This window comes from Aphelocoma coerulescens, chromosome 14, assembly GCF_041296385.1.
Source record: "Aphelocoma coerulescens isolate FSJ_1873_10779 chromosome 14, UR_Acoe_1.0, whole genome shotgun sequence".
NCBI classification, from domain to species: domain Eukaryota; kingdom Metazoa; phylum Chordata; class Aves; order Passeriformes; family Corvidae; genus Aphelocoma; species Aphelocoma coerulescens.
This window is the reverse complement of record NC_091028.1, coordinates 13,723,672-13,749,681: the sequence shown is the minus strand read 5'-3', so window position 1 is coordinate 13,749,681 and position 26,010 is coordinate 13,723,672. Positions and strand designations below refer to the sequence as shown.

The window sequence follows — 26,010 nt, the reverse complement described above, 5'->3', positions numbered from 1 at the left end:
GGTGCGCCGGACACGGCGCTCGCTCCTGACAAAGTGATGCCAACGATCTGACAGGGGAGGGGTGGCAGCTGGAAATCCCAGCAGGCTGCAGCTCCCTGCATTCTTGGCAGCTGCCTTGCAGACTTCGAGGTACTGTGCCACCCAGCCAAGCTGGGAGCTGAACTTAAGAGAGTGGTACATGATCATAACCGCTATTTTTAATACTATTGTCGCTACCTTTCTCAGTAACCTAGACAACAGCAAAAACCTCTTTTCTTTCCAGTTTCAGAGCACTACTACACTGGTTTGAACTACTGTTTGAGCTGGAGTCAGTGGCAAAGCACGAGTTGGGAATAAAACCAGCCCCTGTTCAACTGGCATTTCAATTAAAGGGACTTTTAACTCCACAAAGCTCACATGCCTTTGCATCCACCACTTTAAAATGCCGGCTAAAAATATTTGCGTTATCTGAAGTCAGATGAATAAATCCTCCCCACTGCTGGGTACACAGTGTGGCAGTGCACAACACAACTGCAAATTTATTTGTTAGAAACCGTACATCTGTTATGATTTACGCTTGCCAAAATATAATTCTTTATGGCAACAATTGTTTCATGGTGCTTAAAGTTTTTCACCTCTGTGCCAGGAATCTCATATGGGATAATTCCATGACCTTGGAATCCAGCAGATACATTCCACATCTGTCTGGTCTGGGAAAGCCCGAGTTTGTTGTGTGAAAACTGTAGTGGGAAAGTAAGACCTGGAAATATCTGAAAATACAGAAACTGCAGGGCTGCTTCTTTTTTATTTATTTTTTTTTTAATTACTAGTTTCAAATGCGGTAAATCAATCTCACAGAAGTCATTACTTTGCTTTTGTAAGCAGACATTCACTTCTGATCCTATCTTCACATTAAGGAATATGGTATAAACATTACAATAATTCTATCTCTGGGAAAAAAATGCACAGCCTTTAAATATTAAAACTAAATCTTGTTGAAGACTGCTTGATATTTAAACAGAAAAGAACCCAAACTACTGCAAGTAAACATCTTACTGGTGCCTGTGAAGATTTAGAATGGCAGAAAAACTGTAGCTGTCCTGGAATCTCAGGGTATACACTTTTCTCATTAGACTTTTTAGCAAAAAATGAACCAGAAACAGCTTTGTGAGCAGTGAACTTAAAAAGCTCTGGTTTCCTGTGGTTCTTCCCTCTGCAAATTTTCTGTTATTCTAATAATTTGGCTGAGCTCCTGCTGCAGCCTCACTCTCCAAGAGGCACTGCAGCATTTCCATGCACACAGCCTGCACCTCAAATAACCTGCACCCCAAATAAACTGTGCAACACTGGAGATGGAAGGTAGACAGAAGGCCATGACAAAAATATTCTAGTAAGAAATACAGGGAAAAGGTGAATGTGCTTGCTTGATAGAAGGGGGAGACTAAATAGTCTTGTCCATACTAACTAGGATGATATCCCAGGTTTGGGGAAGCAGGAATTGCTGTTCTGATCATCCCTGGGGTTATCAGTCTCCCTTCCAAAGGTTTCAGTGGTTTCTCTTCAGTCTGCAAATCCTGAAGGTGCCAATTCACTCAGAGGCTGTGTCTTTGGGCAGAACCAATGTCCTTACACTGTCCCAAAGGGATGGCACAGAGCAAGGCAGCAGGGCAGGCTAACCAGAAATGAATGACTAATTCATGAAGTTCAACAGTTTTAAATCCACATGTGAGTCCTGGGTGTCTTAGAGAAGTTTTTATGCTCAGAGCCACAAGATTCCACTTGGAACCAATATCTGGGATGCACTGAAGCTCTATAAAGTGATAACTGATTTGTCCAAGGCATGATATGAATGCCTGTGGTTTATGATAAATCATAGAATGGTTTGGATTGGAAGTGGCCTTAAGGATCATCTCATTCCACCCTCTGCCATGGGCAGGGACACCTTCCATTAGCTCAGGTTGTTCCAAGCCCTGTCCAACCTGGCCTTGGACACTTCCAGGGGTGGGGCAGCCACAGCTTCTCTGGGCAACCTGTGCCAGGGCCTCCCCACCCTCACAGAATTTCTTCCTGATATCTAATCTAAGCCTAATCTCTTTCATTTTGAAGCCAATCCCCCTTGCCCTGTTACTCCAGGCTCTCTCCATCTTTCTTGCAGGCTCCCTTCAGGTACTGAAAGGCCACAGTTAGGTTACCCTGAAGCCTTCTCTTGTGCAGGCTGAGCAACCCCGATTCTCTCAGACTTTCCTCCCAGGAGAGGGGCTCCATCCCTCTGATCATCTCAGTGGCCTCCCCTGGGGAGGGGACCCCAGAGCTGGACACAGAGAGCAGAGTAGAGGAGCAGCATCACCTCCCTTGACTTGCTGCCACGCTGCTTTTGACACAGCCCAGGACACAACTGGGGCTTTCTGGGCTGCATCGAAATGTAAAATGAGTAAAAAAAAAGGTAAATGAGTACCTTGTGCAAAAATCATGTGGCCAAGTTAGCTTTGTAGTACTGGACACGCTGTGCTGCAAAGGAGGCTGCATTTTAGTGATATATGAAATGGTTTGCTGCATATACAGCAGCCAAACAACTTGGCTGCATTTCTAGTGGCTTGGATTAGAAGACCACAAAGATCAAAAAGCATATGAAAGAAGCTAATGGCTTTTCAACATATTGTGACAACAAACCAGCCAAAACTACTTTCAACCAGGTTGTAGAATAATGTGTTCCTGGTGACTTGCAGCAATTTTCCTACAGAAAAGTTTAACATCAAAGATGTAAACTCCTGTAAAAATCAGGTTTAAAATATGAAGCTTAAACTGTGTGAGAGCAGGCAGAAATACTACTGCAGCACAAGAAATAGTTGATACTGGATGTTCATTCTCTAAAGTAAAAAAATATAGGCAACTTCCAAAGTGAGAAACTATGTCAGATTTGCAGTGGAAGGGTGAGGTGAGCAGATACTTTCTACAGAATGCAGTGTTAATGCTTTTCTACCCATTCAAGTCTTAACAGCTGTTTCAGCAAGAGGGGGAAAATAAAGGCCCTTGGTAACTCTTAAGCAAGGTGCCAATTTTCCACATGGGATTCAATGGCTAAGAAAATTAGATTTCCCTGGTGTCCTGCTCCTGCAAGGAATAACAGCACACTCAGTAACACTAGGAGAAATAAAAATTCCATATTTCTGAAAAAACTTCTATTTCCTAATTTTTTTCTTATATACTAAATATCTTCTTAATAAAAAAGATTCCCTATCTAATATCTTGTCTTTTTTATTCTGGCACTATTGTTTTGAAGGGACACTGCTTGTCACATATTTAAAGTTCTGAATTGTTTCCCTGTATGATAGACAGGTGCAGTTACTTGCACTGACAATTTTTTTTGAGCATTGAAGAAAAGCTATGTTTATAAATAAAATACACATTTCCAACACTCAAGAGGAAAGAAGGATGGAATTTTTAAGTGTCAGATATTGATTATGAACTAAATTCTGGCTGCTTTGCATAGAGGCACCTGTCCAAATATCCACAGACAAGGAGCAAGCACAGCAAAGCCTGGGATGCATTCTGTGTGCATACAACTGAATCCCAAGGCCACACAATGACCAGCTTCTTACACCCCTCTGACCCACCTTCTCCCACAGTGAGGGATTCCAGTTCCCTCCCAGTTCCTGTGCCACCACTGGAACTCATTGCTGGTCATGTACCACCTGGCCTGGCAGTGCACTGGAGCTGTCACCACAGCCATATGTTGGCTATTTCTGGTCTCTGTATTTGCACAGGAACACTCACAATCCATAGACAATCATATCCTAATGCTCTCTTGTTATTCAGTCTGAGTCTCTCCAAGACCTCTGTATAACTGGTTGTACATCACAGTGCCTTGGTACTTGTGTGAGATACCAAGGGTCCAAATATTTATGTCGGGGGGGGAAACCCTGTCAGCATCTGCTTGCAGAAGTGAGGTGGTGGAACTGAAGTGTCAGATAATTTCCCAAAAAGATGTCAGCATTTTCAGCTGCCTGACAGATCTGTCTGCCTGTGTCAGCGTAAACAAGAAGATGGCTCAACCATTTGGACTGAGTTTAAGGCAAAACAAAGAACAAATTATCCGTTTTCTGCTAAGGTATCCTGCTCCAGTTTACAGATGTCCATTTGTGATATCCCCTGTAAGTCCCTTTGGGAACAACAATCAATGCACTCTGTGGCTGACCAGCCCTGATGAAGTATTGGAAATTTGGAACTAGAAAAATCTCCTGTAGAAAACAAACCTGCAAACAGTAAAGACACCAGACACACCTCAAAATTCCTCAGCATTTTCAATTTACTGGAAAGAAGATTGTCCAACTTAAGACAACTCCATGGAGCTGGTCTCTGAATTCATTTGAATTTTGAGTAGGTCTTCTGGTTTAAGTGGAGTTAGATTTATGCTGAAGTAAGAGATTGAACTGAACCCAAATGTCTTCAATATACAGCCTTGATCTTTACCAGGAAATGACGGAGCTTATCAGGATGCCAATCTTACCTCTGTAATAATGAAGAAGTCATCACCGGGCTCTCCCTGCACAACAATTTTTTCTCCATCTTCAAACTGGACAGGTTCCAGTGCATCAGCCACTGTCAGCCGCTCCCATTTGTCCAGGGACTCTAAAATATTGAAGATCATAAAGCTATATTATAAAAACACTCCAACTTTGGCTGAAGATTCTTATCTAAACTGACAGCTCTGCCATGCCTGGTTCTGTTATAAAAGAAACATTTCTTTCATCCAGGCACTTTGCACGAACCTCCAGTTGGGAAACATGAATGTATTTATTCACTGTGTCTTAGCCTTCAGTAATCACCCAGATAGCAATCTTAAAAGTTGGACAGGAAAGGTTGGCTCCGGTTCCCTGCGCCTGCGATCTGATCTGCACTGCCCTGGCCTGCCACGGCCTGGAGCAGCTGAGGAGCTGCCTGGAGATATGGGAACACTGAGATTCCCTTTCCACATCCCACACCAGGTGTCAGGACAAGCCCTACAGTCTTTTCATCAGAGCTGCTCCCAGCTCCTGGTGGGCTGCGGGGTGGGTGATGCAGAGAGTCCATCTCAAGGATGGGTGAGACCACTGGAGGCAATGTCCAGACCCTGGTGGCAGGAGCAGCAGGAGACCAGAGGTATCCAGGTTTATGGGTGTTTGAAATGACACCTCTGCTTCATTTGCTAGCAGGATGGCTTGCAAAGCGTTTTTCTTTTCATGACCCCACTTAAGGGAGAAAAGTTATAAAACTTCCAAAAAATGTCCGTAATTAAAAATGGCCAGTCTGTTTTAGGATTATTGGAGTGAATGCAGCCTGTGCTAGGGGGTCCTCACCACCCACCTGCACCTACCCCAAACCCCCTGGAGCACAGACATGCCCTGCACAGGGCACACCCAGAGCTGCTCAGTGCCCCACTGCCCTGCCCTGCCTTTGCTGAGGGACGGATTCCACCTGTCCTGCCCTCGGAGAGGAGGGTGCCACCTGTGTCTCTCTCCAACACCCATTTGCATGAGAATTCAAGACAGTGAATTGTACTTGAACTTTTGTACTTTGATCAGATTTGACTGAAAAATTACAGGTTTAAAAGTTATTAAAAGCAACAGATAATACTCTTCACTGCCTCAAACAGCTGGGCTGAAATTCATGTCCCGGAGCTCTGCTGGTTCCTACTTACTATGAATTATTGAAGTAATGTAAGCCAAGATACAGTTTCTGACACCAGGATTAGATCTGTGCCATTCCATCAGACTCTGGTTTCCCCATTTTGTTAAAAATATTGCTTAGAAGTATTGTGTGAGGGTGAAAGAGCTGGTTTTTAGAAGCTAAAATGCCTTTTGGCTGAGCTCAGAAGGGCACACTGAGTCTGGTAACAAAACCAGACTGACGGGCTCGAGGCACCAAAGGTAAGGTCTGAGTTGACTGACACATCTTCATGTTTTTATGCCACTTTCTGTTGCTGTTTGGGAAATGAATTGTTTGTAACATTTTCCCCACCTAAAGCACTTCCCTGGTGTGTTTGTGACCTTTGCTGCAGAAGAACTAATGTCAAAGACCAAGCCCATATTGTCAATGCAACATTCAAAAACTGCTCTGTTTGACTAAAAATAAGCATAAAACTCTTTCATACAGACTAGAGAAGACTTTTTCTTTTTTTTTTTTAAAGAACTCAGTAATTAACAATGAAAAGAAAGAGTCTCTTGAAACTTCTTCTTCAGTTGGCTTTATGAAAAATTCAAAGCTAATTCTAGCTCTAGTCACGAAGTGTCTCTCTTTTGTATAAGGGAACTGTACCACTACAAATACATTGGTTAATAATCCTTGCAAACAGATCATTATATAGAATATTCTACAAGTTTTAGTTGCAGAGTTGAAGTACCAGATAGATTAGACCACATGCAATTTTTTTTTTGCAATGTCTACATTGTACATATCAAGTCCCAGCTTTATATTTAATTAAACCCAAGAACAAAAATTTTAAAAAATCACTTCTTTCATATCATGTTTGATACACTATAAACAACTACTGATAATCTAAAAGAATCCTTGGATTAAAAAACAAAATGTGACTCTTGCAATTATTGGCTCATTACAGCCACTAGACAGGCCTTACAAAAAAGAAATGTAAGGAGCAGGTAGAGGTTTTTCCCCCAGGAAATCACTGAGTTCTGACCACATTAAGGGATGAAGAGAAGGTGACTTTTTAGTGCCATGTTGAGATTTCTAAAATATCTTTCTGCTTCACAGGTGTCATCTGCTTTTTAGACATGTCAAAGAGACTCTTGCACATTTCACCTAAATTTCCATGTTCCTGCAATGACGTGTTATTTTGTTCACTGCTTTTCTGTACTTAAAAAAGGTTCAAATCCTTAAGTCCTTCCTCTTTTTTTTACTGAGATTCAAAAGCCACACTACAAATTAGGCTCTAATTACATGGCAAACCGCATGTTTAAGGAAGCACATCTCTGAATAACCTTTCTACTCTGAAATTGTTTTGAGATGTCTCATTGTTGTAATTGCTCCTCATTAGGGCAGGTGCACAGATCCTTTTTTTCTTTAAATACTCATTGTAATTTGGTATAATTTGTGCTCTTAATTTAGAAAGATTTAAATTAAGCATAAAAGAAGGTTTTTAAAAGATGAAAACTTCATTAATAAGTGAACAACATACTTAGCCTTACTTTAAGCATACAAATATAATTGAAAATCTCATGGATTGCACCTGTCAGAAGTTCAAGTATACTCTCACTGAGACACTCTCAAATTTCAGGTACCTCAGCTTGAATGGTAGGTGAATATCATAAACAAACAAACAAAAAAAAAAAAAACTAACAAAAAAAAACCAACCAAAAAAAAAAACCAGAAAAAATTTTAAGTAGTAATATAAATACTCTAATTACATAGCAAATAAATCCTGAACTGTTTTCTTCCAAACAGCCCCAGCAGAAACATGATGTTTCTCCTACAGGATCAACAACTCATTGTACTGTCTAACACTGTCCTCCTTATTAGAGGCTTTTGTTCTCCTAATGGTGATTGATTGGTCAGGCATTATGGGTTTGTTGTTTTTCCTACTGAAGGCCATCAAGAACATGTCCAAATTTCGTGGCTATCACATTAATCAAAGGGAAACAAAATCCAAGGACAAGAAGCTAAACAGATGTTTTAAGAATGTGAGACAGGGGCTGTAAAATGCACAGAAGAAAAAAGATCAGTCTGGTTTGATTTGTAAGGTTGGTTTGTTTAGTGCACACAAACGCTGTATTCTTGCAGGAAAAAGCTTCTCACCTGTTCCCTGGGAGGATGTAACTGGATTTATGACAAATTCGTATCTCTGCACTGCTTTCTGCTCTATCCACATGATCTTTACTTTACAAGATCAGTGGCAGCTACTGAAAGTACCAGTGCATGCCTGCTCCACCTTTAATGTGTGCTCCAAACACATGGGCAGTGCACCGGAAAGACTGAGAAAAACAAAAAGGGCCCTTTACACTTCCATTCCTTCAGAAACAGCACAAGTGAGACCTTCTGTGTGAGCACCACTGCTTTCACCGTGCCATCAAAGATCAAAATTCATCCTGCAAGCACAAATAACAGAGGAACCAACAGCCAAGTTCCAAAGGGCAACTGACCCAAAATGGAGACCTTGCTCAGGAATTCTTCGTACATCTTCCGCTTCCTCAGAGTGCTGCCCTGTTATTACAGGAGAGAGAAAAAGGAGGCACAACATTACACAAAGTATTTTTGTGATTTCTTCCTACAGCTGCTCTTTTTTTTTTTTCCCCCTCTCCTTCCAAATCTTAGGCACAGCCAGTGTAAACAGCCTCAGGCAAACGTTTCCCCATAAAATGTCTGGGCAAGTTGTATTGCTGATAAGCAAAGACAGAAGGACTCAAATTCAATCCTGCTGTAATTTCACTGACTTCACTGGTGTTACTGGACACTGCAGATGAATTGTATCCATTTACAGGCATTCATTTTAAAGCCTGAACTTCATCAATTAACTCTTTAGCTAATCTAATATATATCTCGTTGCCAATGAGGCTCTTTGCAATTACGAAGTAGGATAAAATTTAAAATGTCCCCCTCATGAGTCCCATCCTTGTAGGTTAAAAACTCTTCAATGCCAAATGTGTTTATCTGTAAACCTGGCTGATATTCTGTACAGTGTTGTACCTATTGCTATGCTGAGCAATCCATTCATATCATTATTTTAACAAGATTTAAGCATTTGGGGGCAGACAATCCATCAATGTATGTGCAGCCACCAGCACAGTCATTCCCACTCTACTAAGATTTTGTTGTGTGATAAATTTCCAAGACACTTTCTCCTTACACAGTGTTTGATCAGCAAGACAGAAACCACAAGCTGCTGTTGCAGCACGCGTTTTTGAAGGTGATTCATGTAGGAATAATTATGTTGAAGTTTTACCAGCACAAAAATAATGAATGCATCCTTAATTCCTTCTGCAGTGGCACAAAAGACTCATAAGGAAGTTATTGCCAGGTACCAAAGAGGAACTCCAGGGCCTGCCTTGGTTCCGTGCAGTTTGTTCCACACTGGTGACACCCCAAATCCCTTCTGCCTGGGCAGATTTCCTGGGGATGTCAAAGGCTGCCTGGTGCCTCCTACTCAGATCTACAAGGCACAACACGAGGATGATACACTGATCTTCTCAAGAAAAGGAAAACAAAGATTCCATTTATTCAGAGACTGGGCAGAGAGGATGGAAGCAAATGTCAGTGTCTGCCATAGAAAAAGCCACTTCTCTATTCCTCCTCCTCCAAGTGACCACCTGTAAGTGCTGGAAAAATGGGGATAGAGAAGGGAAAAGGAGAAGAAACACTTTGCCCTCCAGTGTGAAAACATTCAGAAGTCTTTTGGGTATGAAAATGGGAATGGCCGGTGTATTCAAGGGCAGTGGTATAACTAAGAATTAAATATCATCCCTCTTCCCACACGTGCTGCGCAGGTGGGGCTGCAACAACCCCCAAAGCACCACGAGTCCTTCCAGCAGCATCAACAGGCTTGACTCCAGCTGGGGACCACAGCACCAGCTGGAGCTGCCAGGGACAGCTCAAGTTTGTGCCCCTGTCCTGGGGTCACCCCTGCTCCCAAACAGCCACAGCACCAGCAGGAGCTGCCACTCTTCCCAGGTAGCTGTGGATCAGCAGCAGCAGCTCCCGAGGTCTCTCCCTGTGCACCCCAGCCATAACTCGGAGCTGGTGATGACAGTTCTCCTCAGCGATAGCATCGCTAACCCTCGTCTGACCTCTGTGTCTGACAAACTTGGTTCTCAACCTCGGGGGGCCCCAGCAGCATTTGAAGTGCCAGAAAGAAAAAAAGTAAAGAACTTCAAACGCAGGAGGCTCTGCAAGCCACGCCAGCTTCTGACAGCTCGCTGGGAGACAGAGAATGGAAAACTGGACACTGCGCAGTTGTTGCTTTCCTCCCTGCAATCGAGTGGAAACAAGAGCAGCAAAATTGACAGCTGTGGAAAAGCAGATTGGTGGTTTAGTTTGATGGGCTGGGACACCCAGGGACAGATGTGGAAAATGCTTTTTAAATGACTTGCGGACACAGATGAATTTTAAGAAGCAGTAATCAGTAGCCATAAGTGATGCCTGACCACAGCTTTGAGTATTTAGAGATGCAGACAAGGCCCAGGAAGGTGGGAATTGCAGCCATCCCACCTGGCCCAGAGAGGACGAGCCCACCACTTCCTACAGGAACACAGGTGTGTTATGCCTTGGCTAAACTAAGCCAGGCCAGCAGTATGGAATCCACAGTGAAGCCAAGTGCAAAAGCAACGCTGAAGTGGAAATAATTAATTAAATGTGCTGTTACAATTTTTTGTATTGTCACATTATCTAGAGCCCCTCTTAATGCATAGCTACACTGACTTAAACATCCCCTGTCTCAGGATGATCCCACAGAGCTAAGGGAGAGCGTGGGCCCAGGGAAGAACTAGTGACTAGGGCTTGGGGCTGCTGTTCCCCAGCACATGCACTGAAGCCCAAGGTGACCCAGCTGATGGCTCCTGACTCATCCTGAAGGATGGCTCCATCCATCCCTCCCTCTCTCTCTCCTGGAGGAGACAAACAGCAGCCTCTGGGGTGGCAGGACCCATCCGACAGCAGAGCTTCACCTCAGGGTGCCACAGGCAGGCACAGGAGCTTTCTCTGCTCTTTCAGAGCATCCGAGGCTGGATCCTGGTTGGCACAACCAGATCCCAATTTCAGTTCCAGGTAGGAGAAGCCTGGCTCACCCTTATGCACATTATTTTTACTTGAGTGCATTTTCCTGCTCAAGCTTTCACAAGCAGAGTGAGAGGAAGGATTTGGAGAGATCAGTACTGTAGTGCAAGCTAAAAACAACCCAGCAGTGGAATTACAACCAACCAACCATGTGCTTATTTCCATTGGTTTTAACCATCTTTTCTCCCATGAAACAAAGAGGGAACATAGAATCATAGAATGTGGCTTGGGTTGGAAGGGACCTTAAAGATCACTTAGTTCTTTCCCTCCTTTTATGACCAGCCTGATATTCATCTCTCATCCCCTTCCCCAGGTGTAATGTCACCTCTGACTTCTGATGTCCTCTTTTATATTTGTTTTATTTAGTTGCTTTACCCAAATTGCTGAGGCCAGGAGTATGAACACCATCCCAATCTCCTCTTCTACCCTTCAGTACCTTCTGCAGAAGTGCCAGCCTGTGCATTCCCTGGCACAGGACTCAAATCTGCCCTCATGCAGTATTTTGGATCTTCTAGAAGCAGCAGCAAATAAGACAGTACCAACATTTACAGTCTATGAGATGCTGTGAAAGCTCACCAGAGCAGAAAAATAACAAGAAAGGATCTGGAGAGGTTAGAAATGGGACTAGAAAAATAATAGAATGAGCATCCATTTGGATAATACAACTAATAAAAAAAAAATCCAAAGCAGAGATGTTTGACAAACAGAAGACCTGCAAGTTGTAAAGGTGCAAGAGATTCACAGACAGGAGGTCAGACCTGCATCAGACTGCAACAAGAACGCAGCCAAGGCTATTTTGGTCTGCACAGGCAAAGATATCATCCAGGAATGAAGTTTAGAGGCTCCATCTCCGTGGCTCAGATGTGACGGCGCCTGGTGTGCTACATTCTGTCTCTGTACCTCTTCTCCAGAAATGTGCTCCCAAATCCAACAGAGCTTGAAGAAATGCTAAAACACTCAGGAGAGCTGATAAGGAAGGAGTGAAACAAATCCAGCCTGTATTTGTTGGCTCAGCACTGGGATCACAGGTATGTCACCCTCATAGCTAGCAGCACCATAGCAGGGGTTTTAAGTAGACAGTGATAATTATCTACAGATATATGACAGAAAGAGAGGGCAATTCAGTACAGCATAACTTGACATAACTGAAAGTAATAGGAGAAAATTAAGAAAATCTAATTTAAGATCAATATCAAAAAAGTTTTCCAATGAAGGAATTATTCTCCTGAAGAAAAGTTTCCCAGGGGAAGCAGTAGAAATCTTACAGCTTAAGCCAGATAAAAACAATAGTAAATGTACATGAATAATTCTGCACTGGCAGGGTTCTTGATGGCATGTTTTAAAAAGTCTTTATTAATTCTGCTTTTTTCTAACCTATTAATATCTTATTTCAATAGTCACTGCTTCTCCCTCTCCCCCCTCTCCTTTGTTCACTTTCTCCCTGGTTCTGAGCTGTCAGGCACAAGCTCATCTCCTTAAAGGCAGTGGCTCCCATTAACTACAAAGCCTCGTTAATATTCTAAGCTGCAGTGCTCCTCCCTGAGACAGTCCCAAGGAGAAACAAGATCACTCTCGTTCATCAAATCCACACAGAGAAGGCCTCAAAGCCATTTTAGGACCATTTAATGTAGCAAGTCCTAGGCTTAGCTTAAGCAATACACAGGCTAGGGAAAACGAATGCCCCAGAGACTGGAACAGGTCCTGCTGAGTTCCTACTCAGTATCTGTTTCATCTCATTTCCAGCTGCCTTTTCCCTGTTTTCTTCCATTTTTTCTTCTCACTCCTCCCACCCAATCTTTCTTTGTCTCTCCAGAACTCTGTGTCTTGATTCTGATTCATTTCTTCAGGTGGAGTTGATTGAGTCCTTCCTAGGAATCCCCACCTTCAGTAAGGAGCCAAACAAATGTCTACTGAGAGGCAAAGCATGACTCGAGTTTCAAAGAAAGAGTTATCCTGGCAGGAGGTGCCAGAATGGACTTCAGGACTGCACAGCCCCACTTAATCCCTGATTAACCTGATCCTGAGTGATGCTTTGGGTGTTCATTCCTGCTGGAGCATGAAAGAAAGAGCCCCTGAGCATTCTGGCCATGAACACCAAGCAGCCCACGTGGTCCTGGTGCTCCATTCCACAGATGTCAGGTGGATTGCAGCCTTTGGAGTTGCTTTATGCTTTGGGCACCAGACAACCTCCAATTTATGGCAACCCAAAATCCTTCTGACTCTATTTTATCTGAGCAGAAATAAAAGCACGCATTAAAGAATTTGTTCTCAGGTTCAAAGCTGTGAAAAGACGGTAGAATAAACCCAAAATAGCATAAATAAAATGAAGTACAGCATTAGGAACTGGCTAACCTTGATTTGTCACAAGTTACAAACCAATCCTATAACTCACTTTCAGTGAGCAGTTTGCCAAATAGGCCAAATGTATTGAATCCCACACAACTCCACTCCCAGAGCCAGGTATCTTGGACCATGGAAACTAGAGGGTAGTTAAATTATCCTGGATCAAGTCTTCCTAAAGAAGAAATTGCAAGAAATTAATACTTCAAATTTTCTCAGTCTGGGAACTGAATTGTCTAGGGGATCAATCTGATGTTGGGATACAGACATTTGCTTCTCTGGTATTTGTGGCATTTGCTATATTTAGAATGCAAATATTGTACTACCCTGGGATGTTCCCCATTCCGTGATGCTCTCGAATCCAAATTGCAAAGAAGAGAGCAGCAACTGAATTCCATGAGAAGCCTATGGCAAAAAAAAAAATCCTTTGCTCTCTCCCAGAAGAATATAAGTAAATAAATGTTGAATATATGCACGAGTGTGTGTGTCTGTGCCCGTGTGCACCCACACAGAGAACATACACATAAAAGAATTTGCAACAGAGTGAAAAGTATGTAACCTAGAGAGATGATTCTATGAAATAAATGGAACACACAGATGGAAAGATAATTTGTGAGTGTACCACAGAGGGAACACATCAAAGTGGTTTTTTGTACCCCACCTAGCACAATGAATTTCATGGCGTTATACTTTGTCAAGGACTGCAGTGAAAGCCAAGCAATTTCACTGCACATAATGAAAAAAAGACCTACCCCAACATTTACAATCATCACAGCTGCTAAAACAAACTTGAATGTGACCTTCAAGCCATCAAGGTACCTAAGCTGAGACTATGAAATATAAAGAAATAGATCTGTTTCAACAAACTTCCTTTGGGACAGGCTAAATTATAAATGGATGACAACTGTAACTAAAAGCCAGCAGGAACTCTCTGCATCAGGCTTTGTCCATCCATAAAAAGGAAACCCCAAACTCCAAACCTCCTGAGATACATTTTATTCATGCCATAAACCAGTCAGGATCAATGAGACACATAAGTGGGGGAAATGGCACTAAACAGAAATAAAACACGAAATTATTAAATGCAAAGCAAAGGACCAAAATAGCGCCTGCAAGGAGAAATGAGCTGGAGAGTCAAGTGTCCCATGACAGGATAAAATCTTCTTGGCAAGTGTGGATCTGAAGGCATGATTTGCAAATAAATATTTACAACTCAAATAAAATTTCAACACTTGACTGAGAAAACATGAGGCTGGGCATGGGAGGGAAGGAATGCAGACAAGAGAAATAACTATCTGGGGTTATGGAGGGGCTTTATCTGACTACAGCAAAAATCTTTGGGAGATAAAGGTCATTTATTCCTTGGACAAAAGGATTTGCAAGCAGAAAATAAGAAAAGGGAAACCTGCTTGCTCCCAAGTTTTAAAACCATCTTAAATTATACATTTCAAAAGGTACCCTAAGAATTACCACTCCTTATTTAAAAGCAGGAGCATTTCTACCTTCAAAATACCCACTTAGAGGCCAAATGGCAGGACACCATGTTTCTGGGAGTTGAAAGGCAGCTACTACTGCACTTGAAGTGAGCACAGCAAAAGCAGCCCCATAATGGTGGAGTCAGCTTCAAGTATGAAATGCAGCCACTGAAACACGATGTAATTAATTCTTAGGCTTGAGGAAATGTGCAGAGAGCCACTGTAACCTGCCCTCACATGACTGCACAAAGACAGGTGTCTCGTTTCACCTATAGCAATGAAATTATCCACCCTGCACCTACAAATAAATGGAAAGATGACAGGATTCACTCAGTGAGGATGGGTAAATTGCATTCACCATGGACTGCATTTAAAATTGGACATTTTCTATACCTGCAGCAATTAATTTACCATGAAATATTTCCTATCTGAATACTGGGAATACTACAATAATGCTGTCTGGGTATTTAACACAATGCAACAGAACACCAATTTTTAGTGGCCCCATCTGTGAAAAAAACCACAAGAAGTGAGAGAGGGAGAGAAAATATATCCATGTTAATCAAAAGGTCTCATTGATTGCAGAAACTGAGCTTGCTAGGTAAGGTAGAGCAGTCACTGGTCCAGAGAACATGTAAATTAATTTGAAAAGCACTTAGCACTACACTAGAATCAAACAGAAGTACAACCATAATATTCAGCTTGTATGTATGACCAAAGCTAGCAATAAAAACACAGCCTTTTCCACTTGGGACTTCAAATCCTTTTAGCAAAGTCCTGTCTCTGCATCAAATATTCATCTTCTGAAATGTGCTATCAGATGATAATGGACACGTGGCCAACCCTGACAGCTCACAGGGCTGGCTGATTTTAGGTACCTCTAGTTCCATCAGCAGCAACACTGAAATCACCTCGAGGCTGCAAAGCCTGTGACCCTGTCCCTTCAGTTCCTCACCACGGGGTTACAGGCAGCTGCAGAAAGCTCTGCCTAAAGAGCCAAGGAATATGTGCCTTGTCCTGACATTTATTTCCCTCCTACATTCCTTCTCTTTTGTATTTTGGATTCTTCCTTGTAGCTTGCAGGTTCATCACACCAGTTACCCCAGACACCCCTCCACTGCATCCTTGTAGGGAATGGGATGAATAAGTTGGATGTGCCTCTTACATCTCTTTAGAAATTCTCCTGCTCTGTGTTTTAGAAATACCTCTGCCTGCTCGCCTGCACTGGGAACCCTTCAAAACTATTCATCCTGCTTCCCCACAAGAGAGAAGACAAAACACTTCTCATAATTATTCCTCTATTTTGTCTTGGAGCAATCAGGCTGAATATTTTGGGGTAGAGTAAATTTCCATCAGCTGTACTCTCCTAAATGTCAGTGTGATGTTTGTTTATGTGACACTGAACTCAGCCCATGAAATAGGGAGTGAACAGCAGCAATGCTCATACAGACACCCAACAGCCATCACACAGGGTAAACAAAGATTACTTTTACACTCTGCTGCTTAAGAATTAATCATTTAAGGGTAAAATCTACTCAGTTCCTTTGCTAGTTTTTCTGCTTTCTATGACACCCACTGGAAATACAGATGATCTCAAAATTGTTAGTCTGAGAGCACAGTGTCATTTCCTTCAGACCAGAAAGGAACAATGCTACAGCTTTTAGAGACAAATCCTATTGAGAAATAAGCTTTACACAGAGTAATGTCTGTTAATTATCAAAGAGAAAGGAATATTTTATGGAGAAAGAAGATATGCACATGGACATTGGAAGCAAACTCATAAAAAAGTTATGTCTTTGCTGAAGTTAATTATCTGTCAAAGTTTCCATTATAAACTCACCACTTAAGAACCAACAGCAAATCCATAAACTAGCACACACCCCAGGTGCCACAAAGGCCTGTAGAGCTTTGCTGCAGGGACGAGGGAGTTTGAAAGGAGCAGAGCAATGAATCATTAGCAGCTACCACCCCATGGTATGTGTGGCAGGACACTGGCTAACAAAGATGGAAGGCACAGTCTAAGCAAGACTTTTTATTTTACTGGAGCTGGATTTATTTTCTATCACCTGCCTTGAGGAATGTAATACAAGATCAGACAAAGCCTTCACAGGCAAGGGGTGCTGCTGAGAGATATTTCCAGGCTCACGACAAGGAGAGGATTTGCATAGCTTTGGTGGGTAACAGAGGCCTCCTGAGGTTTTCATTCACAGAACACTTATGCATAATGTTTCTCAATTGCATTTCTGACTCAGCGCCTTTCTGCTCAATCCTGTCCCCTTTTCTCTCAGCTCGCTTCATTCAGTTACTCAGTGATTTTGTCAGGTCCGCTCTCTTTCACGTGGAAGCACCAGACTACTCTGAACACAGAGCTGCAAAAGAAAGTAGAAAATACCAGCTCCACAGAGAAGCCCTTGCCCATAAACTCACCATTAAGATGCGCCTGTAGCTGTCTCTGTCGATGCCCCAGAGCTTCAGGTCTGTCTTGGCCTTGACGGTGGCAGCCCGGGGGGTTCCATAGATCAGCGCCAGCTCCCCGAAGCTGCCTCCTTCTCCAATGCTGGTCACCCACTCTCCGTTGACATAAACCTACCACAGCACAAGACAAAAGAAGCAAAAGCAGTTTGGGGATTTAGCTGGAGCTCTCCTCCTGCTGCCAGTTACCTAAAAGGCTGTTAGCAATTTCCTTTCTAATTGTCAGTGTTGGGGACACAGAAGGAAAACACGAGCGTGACACTTCCGACAGTTGGTCCCCAAAGAGGGGAACAACCTGCTCTGTGGACAGAATTTCAAGTTGTCTTGCTTCAGTACAATGACTTTATTTACTCTCCAGGTTTTCAGCTCCCATGGTTAGCTGGCATCATGTTTTCTCCCTTGTGTTCAAGGCTCAGGCAGTCAACAAGCAGAACTGTCACAACTTTGGCTTTTTATTAACACTGTCAGACTGGAAAGGAAGGAGATTTGTTGATATGTGTAATGAGGATTGCTGAAATGTGCCATGGCCATGAAATGAAAAACAGCCAAAACAAGGAAATCTCTTTTGAAAAGGAACTTTTTTTTTCTTTCCCTAAGCCTAGTGCCTCCAAAACCCATTTAAATTTAACTATACAGATTGCCTCCCTGTCATTGTGAAGATGACTAAGGGCTTTTGACTTGAAAAGCTCTGTGCAGAATTACCCTCTGCTTCTAACACCAGCTCTAGAGAACTCAGGAGGCAGTGTTTGACCCACAACCTATTAAGGAACTATATTTTCTTGGGACATGGTATGGACTGATACCACTATTGCCATATTTTTCCTTGATGATTTTTAATTTGAGAATTCTTACACTCGATGCTACGTGAACCCTTCCCTGGAGGAAGGGGACTCGAGCAGATGTTTTCTGCTGGGCAGCATTTTCCTCACTATTTATTCATGGACAGTGCAGCTCATGAGCCATAACAGTGTATGCAAAGGCTGCTGTGGACTGTGCATTCTGCAGCTTGCTGTAAACTACACAATAAACCCTTTTAATTCTGTTACTGTGCCTGTGAGTTTGGAGGGCAGGAAAGGCATTTACCCAGGGCAAAATATATCCCAACCTGTTACAGACCAGTAACAGCAGAAATCAACCAGTGTTAATTTCATTTGTTTGGAAGTTCTGTGAAGAAAAATAATATGAAAAAAAAGGGCAGGTATTCTCATCTTAAGCAGAAAAGTATTGCAAAGGCAAAGACCATAACCTGACACCAATTACTGAGAAATAAACTAGCAGTTTTTAAAAAAATGCTTGAATTAGAGCTGTGCTCAAGCTGTGCATGAGAGAAGATGGTGACCAAAATAAATGAGCCGGGGTCAAAACTCAACAACCTGTCAGTATTGATTTTAATTCTATCTTCGTTTTATGATGAAAAGGCTTATTACAAAATACAGCTGGAACCAATCCAAATTTGTCTTCACAATATTCAATTAAGATTTTCTCCAGCTCCTACTGAGGTCAGTGAAATGCTGGTTCAGTAGGAGATGGATGAGGCCACGGAGCAGTTCAGCTGAGCAAGAGACCTCTTGGGTATCAGCTGAAAAGGAGCAGCTGAACTCCAGGTGATGTGGAGGCTCCTGGTGCTCCTAGAACATCTGAGGATCAAGGGGCTTAAAAATAAAGGGTAAAAAATAACCCCAAACAGGCAGGTGGTTGCAGACTGCCAAGAAAAAGCTCGAGCCACAAAAGCTATAGCTTCATTTCATCACCATGACAGAATGAATGTCACCCAGGAGAATATCACACAAGAGAACAGCAACAGCCTTCCCTTTCAAACTTTCACACTCACCACAGAAAGAAAATCTCACAGAACATTAAATCTACTTTTGATTCTCCTCATGGTGAAAAAAAAATGAAAGCAAAAAAAGAAGTTTAAAAAAGCCAGGCAAACCCAAGCAGTTTCCTGGTGAAACAAGTGGGTAGTTCCATGGCTTCTTTTTTTTTTTTGTGAGACAAGCAGGACAAATGGATGAATAAAATGAGGATTCTGAAAGGCTTGTAACATAGTGAGGATGCATGAACATTTCTGAACTCTATTAGCTCATTGCAAAATTGTCCAGATGCATATTTGACCGTAGGGCTACCATCCTTCTGTGGGAATTTCACTGCATGGACTCACAGGGGTTGCTACACTACAGCAATTCGTGTGTCCTCAGTAAAAAGTCTCAAGGATGGTGGGGAAAACCTAATAATTCCAATGAGTTTGGGGCCACACCCTGAATATCAACTGACATGGTACCCTTGACTCTTTTTCAGCACCCCAAAAATACATGTGTATGTGTAGAGTACATGCTCTTCTGTTGAACAGCACAGATTTTGTTACTGCAGAAGGGTCTGCATTATAAGCAGGAAAAAAACTTATTCCAACACACATTTTTTAAGCAAAATGGTGATATTTCTTGTTAAAGCAGTATGCAGGATGTGACTGCAGCCCAGAGAGGGGAATTATGCTGGTAAAACTCAAGACTGGGCAAGTGAAGGATGGACATTTAATGTTGCAGTTGTTATTTAGAGAGGCTGCTACTGAACTGCTCTAAGACTCCTTTAATTTTGCTGTCTTGCTTGACAAGACTGTACAAAACATGTTTGACACCTCCCCTTAAACAGTTTATGCAAATGGTCATTCCTCCACCCCAAGGGTGTCAGGTTTAAAGTGCTCTGAGGTGAAACCAAATCACTGATCTGACAGTCTTTGGGTCCAGCATTCACTCCCCCAGTAAAAATGTCATTTTGAATATCTCTGAAAGAGAAAATAGTTTAAGAATAAGTGTTTTTCTGGAAGCAAAACCATTGGACTTCATTCTCTGCAAAGGCCTAAGTCAACGCTCAACTTGTGGGTTCGTGATGAAGTTAAAGTGCACTGATGGCACACTGCAAAGCCATCCTGCCCTTTAACAGAGTTCAGCTCCACTAAATCCCTTTAAAATAGATTTTTTAAAAAGAAGTGGAAAGGAAAGAAGTTCTGTTTGTAAGGTGTGGGAAGCAAAGCTATTTTAGGCTCAGAACAGCTTATGAAAGTCAATTTTATATGGCAGCAGCTCAGATGATCTCCCTATTTATCCTAAAAAATGCTGGGCTGAGGTTTTGGCTCAGCCAGTTTTAGGCATTTGTGAACTCTCACCGAAGTGGTGAGTACATGAATGAATTATTCCTAATTGTCACTTGACCTGCCAGTCACATAACAGCTGGAACATTTTTTTATGCAGCTGAAGAGGAGAAGCAGAAGTGCAGATGCCCAAATATGACCAACACATCAGGGCCATCTACTTTCCACAGAGCAAAAGTACTTTAGATTTCTATAGTTTCCCATCATCTAATATGAGCACTGCAATTTCTGGGGGCTTGAGAATCACACAGTTTGGCTCATTTCATTATCTTTTTAGGAGGCAAATGGGCTGTGATATCCATGGGCACTAGCTGTGGGAGAAGATGCAGAGTCCCACAACATTCAGTGCCACGGGAATGAATCTGGGCCTCCCTCATCTCCAGGTTCTTTCTCTGGAGATGCAGAAAGGAACCTTGCCATGAGCATTTCACCTTGAAGGCAGGATATGAACATCTATCTCTGAGCTTCATTGGAGTGAATTTATCTTTCCTTTAATTTTGTATTACTGATTTCAAGTTAACTTCTAGTTTGATTGGGGTTTTTTTTTGCTGCCACTTTGTGATCTCTGTGGACAATCTAATTTGTTCCAGGCATGACAATTCTTATGTCTTGAATCCCCTCCCTTGGGTCTGTTTGTAATAATTTGTGCTTCGTTCTTGTCAAGGCTTTGTTATCCAAAAATGAAGATGAGTTTTATTTATTCTAGGAAAAATAAAGAAGCCTTAGACATGGAGGGTATTTATATGTGGGTAGTTTCCTCAAATGAAGACAGTGTTTTAAAACCAGTTTGAATTTGAACATATGAGCTTGGAGACTGACTTAAGAATCCTTAAAAGTTCAAGCTGAAAAACTCCAAACTTTAAAATGTTCTGCTTCAAATTTCAAAAGGCAACCTTCCAAAATTAGAAAAATCGTTGAAGATGGAAGGATTCAAACCAGAAGCAATCTATGGAATCTAACCATGAAATATAACTAGTTTTAAAATCCAACAGTATTCTCACATAAAATGCTGTGTCATTTTCATCTTTGTATACACAAATTAGACAGTTTGTGTATACACATAAGGGCTTCAGGAAGATTTGACCTACAATCAAGAGATAATTTCCACAATATTCATGTATATCTTCACATAGAGATTTATACAGTAAATACAGAAATTTAAGAAAAAAAAAACACTGAAAAGCTTTTATTCTGATTTTCACCATAGTACAGCTTGGCTGCTGTTGTCTTACAAGAAGAAAACCTGAGAATGCCTGTAGAGAAAGTTGCTGTGACATTAAATAGAATAGGAAGTTGCTGGGTCTAAAAAAAAAAATACATCTGTTAGAAAAGGGCAGTGGATGGTGCTTTTTAAAGCAAAAAATGTGAGGTTATGAGATTAAAATAACAAACAGGAAGTCACTTTATACTTAGAAATATGGATTAGAGATTTTTGCAAGTCACATTTTAGCAGGTACTTTCAACATCTTTACTGGAAACTATAATTTAAGCTCTGCCAGCTCCTTTTTGGCACACACTCCCATTTGTCTGAGCAGGAAAGCTTCCAGTAGACAATTGACCTCTAAGACTTCAAAGTTTGTGCCATCATCTACCTCGTGTGCACTGCACCCATCTGCAGGGATGGGCCATGAGGTAACAATTCTCCTCAACCCCGATGTGCTAAGGAGGAAGACTGTGACTGATAATACAATAATGCCAGATTTGGTGTGTAGGATACGTACAAGAGTACAAGGCCCAGGTTTTCAAAGGCCTACTTCTTCCTCATTCTAAAATCCTTCTGTTACATATGAAAGTTGTGCCCTTCCCTTGCCCCACACAGGGAAAATGTACAGATACTTTGTTCTGTGGTAACGGGGCTCATTCATTCCCCAGGAAAATGTAAGAGTTGAGAATGAAGTGTTATTATATTAAAAAAATATTTTATGGTGCTTCTAATTTGACTCAGATTATTTTTTAAGGGAAAATATTAGAAAGTTCTTACTTAGTCTTTGGGGTGCCTGTGCCAAAACTCCTTTTAAATGCTGCAGTTTTTTAAATTCAAAACACCACACACTGATTTTGTTATTCTCACTTTGTTGGTGGTTTCTGTTTGGTTTTGGTTGCTTAGTTGATAGATCTTATTGGGGTTTTTTTTTTCAGTTTTGTCATGACTCTCTTCCATGGGTTGGGATTTTACAATGACACTTGCAACCTCCTTTACGTCTGTCTTGCCTGTGTATGGAAAATCTGGGTGCCTATCAGAGTAAATTGCTCCTGGATCACCACCATTCCTGGTATTCCTGACACTTCCAAGCAGATCAGGGAATGGCAGCAGAGACCCTGGCCAGGGGTTAAAGCCTCCATGCACATGCCAACACCAGCTGAACCAGGCAGAAAATGGCTCGAGGCTCTAAGTCTCGGGGTCAATTGTCTCCACTCCAAGTCGCTTTTTTTCTTGGAGAAGCATGGAAGCATGCCAGAAAAGTATCTGGCAAGGCTTAAATGAAAGCAGCTCGCTTACTAGTGGCCTGGAGTCTCCTCAGACAACAAGGATTTTAGCAGCCCTGCCCAGAAAGTGGCAGAACTCTTCCTGGGAGCACCACATACGGGGCGATGGTGCACGCCCAGGAGCTCTGGGAGCTGCTGCCTTACACAGGAGCAGCTCACTCTGCACTGGTGCCCTGGAACAGACTTTCCTCTGAGGGGAAAACTGGGATCCCCTCCCTGCAGCTTCCCAGCAGGGCAGTTAATGCAGGGAAGTTCCAGGGTGTAGCTCCTGCATGAGCAAACGCCTTCCACGGCACCTTGCACTGGAATTCAGGGGGTGTTTTGGCTGAAGTTTTAGGAAAAGCTTAGCAAGGAGAAAGAACCAAGCTGAGCAGATGGAGAGAGCAGTGGAAAGGTGCATCAGGAGGCACCTTAGGGGGTGCTGAAGTGGGGCAGCATGAGAGCTGGTCACAGAAGAGTTTGGCCAGACATAGATGGTCAGAAGCTGCGCTGGTCTCTGGACAGGCACAGTCCAGATTACATTTTTAAGTCTTGTTAGGAAGGATTTGTCCCACAGGTGATGTCTGTACGTGTCTCTGGGAAGTGTCAGGGTGACACTGTGGTGGATCTGTCCATTTTGATCTGTCCTAGCAGCTATAGGCTGATCGTAGCAGACTAGGGAGTGATAGTGCTCATGAAATCAAAGTTGCAATCTACTCTGTCACTGTTTTTTAAGATGTGCATATAGAATATTAATTCTTGCAATTAATTGCAAGGGTTTTGCAGACTGCTTTCTGGTGTCATTCACTCCCTCACTATCCCTGAGCCAAACACTGAAGAAAGCTTTCCTAAAGGTGTTGAGAGAGGACACATTATTTTTAAAGAGGATTAATCTATAACTTCAACATGTGCATTTGCGTGCTTGTGGGTCTGATCCAAAGCCAGTGAACTCATTTAGCTCCCTATCGGTCCCAAGTCAATTATTTTAAAACTAAATTTTAACACTGTTCTATAAATATTACCCTTTTATTTTCTGGCCCCGTGGATGTGGCAGTGTTTGCTATTGAGAGGGTTGTCTGATAGGAACAGTGAGTCAGACGGATTTCCTGAGGAGCAACTTCCAGAGGCAGAGGCAGCATGTGAGGTTTCTCAATTCCCAACAATACCAATTAGATGGTCTCCTGACACAAACAGACCGCTAAAAAAAAAAATAACTTTCACTAAAATAACTCTGTGCCTCCTGCCTGCATTTAAAATAAATCACCTTCTTCTTTAAATATGCCAAACCGAATTCATGTGGGCATCTGAAGAGCAAAGCTGCTAATGAGCAAGTCTGTCCTACCCAACAACTGTGGGTACATAAGATGTGTGTAGGAACTTGCAGCAAAACTGCAAAAGGGTGAGTTTGATAGAGGAGAGAAATGATAAGAGGTGAATAGTTTATGATTTGGAAGGCAGGTTCAGAAAGAAGCTTCTTTTCAAAGACTTGCTGATTAAACCACTGCATACTCCTGTAAACATTTTGTGGTCTAACAGATCACTTTACACTTATAATAATCTCTGCTTTATTAATATGCTGCATTGTTCTTATACTTGGACCTAATTTTAAAAGCAAATTAAGGTTTCTAAAATGAAACTCACTGCCTGAGGCTGTATCTCAATTTGTGAGAAAAAAACAAAACAAAACAAAAAACCAAAAACAAACAAAACAAAACCAAACAACACATGAGCTAAGCTAACTGATTAAAGAAAATATTTTCTTTATGGTTGATCTGAACCCTCAGGTGCATTCCAGCATGGTGGCCTGCTCTGCCAAAGACTGCACACCTCCAGGCATGGTTAGGGCTCTGAAGATAATGTCATTTGCTTGGTTTTGATACCATTTTCCTGCTTGGAATGGACAAATAAGCTAGGATGGAACACATGCCAAATCTAAAATTATGAACAAATAACACAACAAAAGCGAAGTAATGAAACCAGTCCTGTGAAATCTAGTTCAAGAAGAAAGGAGACAGACCCACAGCACATGGCGGGCTCAAGCTCTCTGCCAAAGCACACAATTTTATTCTGTAGCTTCAAAATAAATATTACACTGCAAGAGCATACTTACATCCACCTCGCCTTGGTCAATCACATAGAAGTTGTCTCCCTCATCACCTGGACACAAAACACAAAAGGTGATTGTTTCCTGAAGGTCTGCCAAGCTATTCAATAACTTCCTGGCCCTGTATTTAATCCTGTACATATTTGCACAGGTTTGTACACCAGATTACTTACAGAGAGATTAATTTTTCGAAACATCCTTGCCTATTTGCCTTCCCAAATCAAAGTGTCACTATGACTTCTTGCTATTAATACTTTTCAATTGCATTAATTTATCTCTTTTGATTGATTCAATACTTCATTCAGGGTAAACACTCAAGGTTTTAATATAGCCTGAGGTTAATGAAGTCCTCCACAACATGCTGCAGGCATGCAGGTAAGTTGCCAAGTGTGATAACTCTGATACAGCACAATGAGGTGTTGAATATTCCCAACAACCATAAAAAATATTTTCCATCTCTAGTTACTCTCAGCTCACCTGTGCCACCCTTATGCATCCTGAGCTGGGGTTTACTTCCTGGCTATCTTCAGTTAAGGAATGAACATTTTAATTTGAAGTGCTGTTTATCTACATTTAACTGCAGCACTTTGAAACCCTGGAGGTCCACCAGAGTGGGGTCCTCTGCATGTGTAGCAAGGGACCTGCATCGATGAATTTATCATAAAGCTGCACACTCGGAGGCCTTTGGAATATGGTTATTCTTCCCATTAAGCAAAGAGGGTGAAATCTCAGATGGAGAGATGTGAATTATAGGACCTTAGCAAACATACAGGAGAAAAAATGGCAGGAAGAATTACCCTGTTGTATGACTGTTTCTCCTGCGATGTGCGTGACGGGGAACATGGCATCGAATATGTCACTGGATAAAAAAAAAGAAACACTTATTAATAAATCAGACCTATTTCTTATCTATCCAGTAGACCTACCTTCATTGTTTATTTAGCCTTTGTTAACAGATTTTGCAGAAAAAGGAAAGGAAAACATTAGCTGTAACTGGAAAGTGAACCCCTGCTCGGCAAGAAATCAAAGTAACTTGTTAGGCACAAGCTGTGGTTTAAAACTGAGACCATGACTCGGTGTGTGCTATTTTGAAAGAACTCCTGAATTATATGGAGAAAGACATCTCTTACAGCAGTGCACAAACTGGCCAGCCTGATACTGTGTTGTCTAAGCAGAGAGATTTCAGATTTTCAGCTGTGACGCGTTTGTGGCCCAGCAGTGACTGCCAGATGCCCAAACGGGAGCTCTCCTCTTCTGAACATCTGGCC

The 26,010-nt window shown here is 42.0% G+C and overlaps 1 protein-coding gene across 3 annotated transcripts in view; it reads right to left on the bottom strand.

The window, feature by feature from the left end:
* PRKAR1B (protein kinase cAMP-dependent type I regulatory subunit beta) overlaps positions 1-26,010 on the bottom strand; it is a 92,825-nt gene that overhangs the window by 15,076 nt on the left and 51,739 nt on the right. For all 3 annotated transcript variants that reach the window (XM_069029848.1, XM_069029849.1, XM_069029850.1), the window contains exons 5-9: positions 25,540-25,601; positions 24,749-24,795; positions 16,980-17,138; positions 8,112-8,172; positions 4,487-4,608 (exon numbers count right to left, since the gene is read on the bottom strand). In XM_069029848.1, the coding sequence (XP_068885949.1) occupies positions 4,487-4,608; positions 8,112-8,172; positions 16,980-17,138; positions 24,749-24,795; positions 25,540-25,601 (451 nt within the window). The remainder of the gene's footprint in view (positions 1-4,486; positions 4,609-8,111; positions 8,173-16,979; positions 17,139-24,748; positions 24,796-25,539; positions 25,602-26,010) is intronic.